General features: G+C 41.7%; 1 protein-coding gene across 1 annotated transcript; it reads left to right on the forward strand.

The window, feature by feature from the left end:
- Window positions 1–1,070: 1,070 nt before the first annotated feature.
- Window positions 1,071–4,434, forward strand: LOC119299258 (UNC93-like protein 3). Its single transcript, XM_037576509.1, has 10 exons — window positions 1,071–1,253; window positions 1,342–1,505; window positions 2,547–2,610; window positions 2,687–2,800; window positions 3,049–3,093; window positions 3,199–3,470; window positions 3,521–3,611; window positions 3,722–3,834; window positions 3,910–4,033; window positions 4,240–4,434. The coding sequence occupies exons 1-10, from the start codon at window positions 1,071–1,073 to the stop codon at window positions 4,432–4,434; spliced, it is 1,365 nt and encodes a 454-aa protein (XP_037432406.1).
- The last annotated feature ends 201 nt before the right edge of the window (window positions 4,435–4,635 follow it).

Raw genomic sequence — 4,635 nt, forward strand, 5'->3', positions numbered from 1 at the left:
GCTGAGGGCTCAACTGGCTGCTGCCGGAGGTCTGAAATCATGTGTTATCCTATCAAACTTCCACATTAGAATCCAACCATATTTAATAAGTTATTTGTCAAGATGTATCGACAAATTCTCATCGAGCAATTCATGAGAAGCTAAGAAAAGTTTGATTATGCATTTGTGGCGGTTAAATGGGACCACTAAAACATACTCCCTCCGTTCCAAAATAGATGACCCAACTTTGTACTAACTTTAGTGTAAAGTTGAGTCATCTATTTTGGAACGGAGGGAGTATGTGTGAGTTGAATTCAAGTTTATACTATTTTATTTTAAAACTTTGAGTCGCATTTGAATATTTTCACCCATCAAAGATGTAATATGCTATTATTAGTGCCTTGGACTTAAAAAGACAATAAAGACATACGTTAGGAGACATGGTTGGATGGCCATCCCGTGTCAGTGTTTGTAGACCGGCCTGCTTGAGTCCACGGACAAATACAGTGTCAATTTCGAAGCGGAGATTTTTTTTATTTTTTTGAAAAGGAGGAATCATTTTCGGTCTCTGCATCTGGGTGATGCATGCGGCTATAACAAATACTCCCTCCGTTTCTAAATATTTATCTCTTTAGAGATTTCAACAAGTGACTATATACGTAGTAAAATGAGTGAATCTACATTCTAAAATATGTCTGTATACATCCGTATATGGTAGTTCATTTGAAATCTATAAAAAGACAAATATTTAGGAACGGAGGGAGTAGAAAAAGACAAATGTGGTAGAATTGTTTTTGTCCTTATGTATGACATATGTCTTGTCTTGGTCACTGTTGAAGTTTTTCATATTGGGAAAAGAAAATGATCTCATGTCCCTATGCATTGACCAAAAATGGCGGTTAATTTAGACGAAAGTAGGTAGGTTTGCATAAAAAAATGCACTCAGCGTTGTTTTCCTCGTCGTGAGGCAGAGCGTGTGCCTAGCCGAAAAATATTTCTCTCACTCTCTCTCACACACACACACGTGCAACTATCTAGTAATCCAGATAGCTTGGGGTACGCAAGTAAAGCTAAGCTCCGGGCGCGCGGCAATGGGCTCCCGCCGGGACGACGAGGAGAAGGCGGCCACCGCGGTGGACGCAGTACCCCTCCCGGCGGCCTCTCCAATCAAGACACGGAGGCACGCCGGCGACGTGCACCTCCTGTCGGCCGCCTTCTTCTTCCTCTTCTCCGCCTACCTTCCGACGCAGAACCTGCAGAGCACACTAAATACCGTACGTATACATACCTGCGTACGTAGCTACAATGGTTTTTCCGTCCGTGTTGGACGGTAGTACATATGATATACGTGCGTGCCCTCAGGACGGCGACATGGGCGCCGTGTCGATGGGGATCCTGTACGTCTCCTTCACGCTCTTCGCGGTGGCGGCGTCACCGGTGGTGAGGTGGCTGGGCGCCAGGCTCGCGCTCGTCGTCGGCACCAGCGGCTACGCGCTCTTCATCCTCGCCAACCTCCTTCCAACATGGTGCGTTCTGGCACACATTCTGACTCTGGCATCACATGGGCTGTGCGGTTTGGGCGTGCGTGGTGCTTGCAAGATGGAATGCCTATCTAGGTTGTGTTCGTTTAAGTTATATATATGTTGACCAGCGAGAGTCGTTTTTATTCCACAATATGTTTGTAACGTCGTGTGTTTTAGTTCCTGCTCCATGGTTCCATTCTGCTTTTCATGGCTACATTCTCCCGTACTCAGGAGAGCCGTGAGCGTCCGTGGTTCCATCCAGTTGCTTTCCATGTAGTACTTGAATTGGAATTACTGAAGAAATCACTGACCTTTTTAAGATTATGGATTCGAATTTCCATGCTTTTGCTTCTGGTAGCCCAATGCGCAGGGCACTACATTGTGCACGTTGTGCATTAAAAAAATCGCATTAAACCTCAGTGCCCTGTTTAGCCGGGAGTAAAACACGACTCGAGTAGAAAAAGTAGCTAATTCGGAAGAAAAAAAAATGCGTATCCTGGTTATGTACTGATGTAAATGTCCATTCAACTGTCTCTGATTGAGAACACTCTATGATGGGCAGCATGCGAATCAGTCCCGCGAGGGTGACCTCCTTTCCAAAAGAAAAAACAACACCCACATATGCATCAAAAATGGCTTTCGGGCCAGGTTGATGTGCCCCTAATCCCATAAAATACAGTTAATAAGCACCTTATTTGAGTTAATTTGATTTTCACCCCTAAGTTTCATATTTGTGACAACAATTACCCCATTTAGAAGACTTTTCACATTTTTATCCCATTTATGCAAATTTGTGCCACAGTTTACCCCATTTAAGCAATCTGTCTGAATGTTGAAATATAAAAAACAGGGTAAAAATGTGGCACAAGTTTGCATTAATGGGGTAAAAATGTGAAAAATCTTCTAAATGAGGTAAGTGTTGTCACAAACGTGAAACTTAGGGGTTAAACTAAAGAGTAAAATTAAATCTAATTGTTTAGGCTCGGTAAATTCATTATGCTGCCATAATGAGATTCTGTCTGATGTTAAATCTTTAATTGTCAGGTATACAATGGTACCAGCTTCAGTGTACCTTGGTTTTACTGCGGCAATCATTTGGATTGGGAAGGTAATCATATTGCTTTCATATAAGCTATTTAATCTTCATTTCTGTCTGGCTTACATACATACCTTTGGCAATGCAGGGAACATATCTTACCTCTGCTGCCCTCAGTCATGCAAGAGACAATAATCTACCTGATGGCCCGGCCGTAGGAAGATTTAATGGAGAATTCTGGGGAGTGTTCGCTAGCACGCAGGTACAGAAAATATGTGAAAAACAAACTATTTGCAGCTGAAGTTAACATGGAAACATATATCCCTCTGTACCAAAATATAAGACGTTTTTTGACACTAGATATGGAGAGAGTACTTCATTATTATCATCTTTCATACCCCGAGTGTTTTTTTCTTCTGAAAAGGGGGGATACCCCGGCCTCTGCATCAACCGTTACAATGGTACAATGGTCTCTGACTTGGTGACTTATTCTACATCTGAATTATGCAGGTCATTGGAAATCTGATCTCATTTGCTGTACTCCAAAATAGAAAGGTTGGTATCTTAGTTCAGAGCGTTATTAGAATCTTGTGTACTGCAATTTACTTGCACAACATATGTAGTCATCTTAATTGATCCTTCACTGTCATATCACGTCAGGGTGGCGGAACTGTAACAGGAAAAAATCTGTTGTTTCTTGTGTTCCTTGGCTGCACGGTTATCGGCATTGTATTAATGTGTTTACTGTCCAAAAGAGATGAGAAACAAGATCATTCTTCAGCACACTCATCGTTTGGAGATATGTTGAAGTGTATTGTTGCCCCTCTCAAGGACAGAAGGATGCTTCTTTTAATTCCTCTTATGGCATATTCAGGGTTACAACAGGCATTTGTAGGTAAGTACGCCATAAAAATAGTTCATCATACACGGTGGTTCCATTTGTTAGTGTGCTCTTTTTAAGAATATGTTGTTGATTACTCAGGGCTGTATTCACAAAGAGTATTGTGACACCTGTGCTTGGCCTATCTGGAGTCGGCGGCGCCATGGCAGTATATGGTGTAGCTGATGTAGTTGTAAGTTTTATTTTGAGTAATATGTAGTTGTAAGTGAAACTACTACGTATTAAACTTGATGTCAACATGTTCCAGTTTAGCTGTCTTTTGAAGCTTGTCCAACATTGCAGTGTTCATTGTTCGCTGGACGTTTTACTTCTGGGCTTCAGTCAGCAACATTTATAGTGTCAGTCGGAGCCATTCTTCAGGCTGTAGTCCTCTTCTGGCTGCTTCTCTTTTACCGGTTTGATTTCTTCACTAGTCTTCTGCTTCTGACTGCTATATATTTTCAGTGCACTCATCTTTGTCTTCCATACAGCCCAATGGGCGGACTAGTTGGTGCAGCGGCTCCACTATTGATAGGTGCCTTATGGGGTGTTGGTAACGGAGTCCTGAACACACAGCTAAGTGCTTTACTTGGGTTGCTCTTCGAGGACGTCAAGGTAATCTTAGTTTAGTTTGCTTTCTTCAGCATTTCATGTCCACATGAGTACGTACATGAGAATGCTTGATTTACTTTGCTCTGTTATAGTAATTTCATCCTGTCAATGATAGGAAAATTTAGTTTGACATGTATGTGTTGATATAAGTTAACTACCCATCTTAAATGAATGCACTAAATCTTTATATGGAAAAATGAAAAATGCAGGAGGCAGCTTTTGCACAGTTTAGGGTCTGGCAATCAGGTGCCATGGCAGTCATCTTCTTCCTCAGCCAAGTCATCACACTGCAAGCCATGCTTATCTTGATGTCCACATCGCTCGTCGTCTCTTTTGGCTCGTTCCTGACACTAACCCTTGTTGTCGACAAGTCATCATCAACCATCAGATTGTCAGGCTATTAATTCTCTCTTCAGGTTTCTTGATGGTATCGCTGTTACCACGCGTCTTCACCAATGTTAACGTTAGCATGTACAACCAGAGTGTTGTATCTCATGCATATTTGTAGCAACGTTACACCCATGATTCGCTATTATAATATGTTGTTCTATTGTAACTTTTTTCTAAATCAGATGTTTGTTCATTCATTTCAATCCATATGTAGT

The sequence above is a fragment of the Triticum dicoccoides genome, chromosome 5A, assembly GCF_002162155.2.
Source record: "Triticum dicoccoides isolate Atlit2015 ecotype Zavitan chromosome 5A, WEW_v2.0, whole genome shotgun sequence".
Classification (NCBI taxonomy): Eukaryota; Viridiplantae; Streptophyta; class Magnoliopsida; order Poales; family Poaceae; genus Triticum; species Triticum dicoccoides.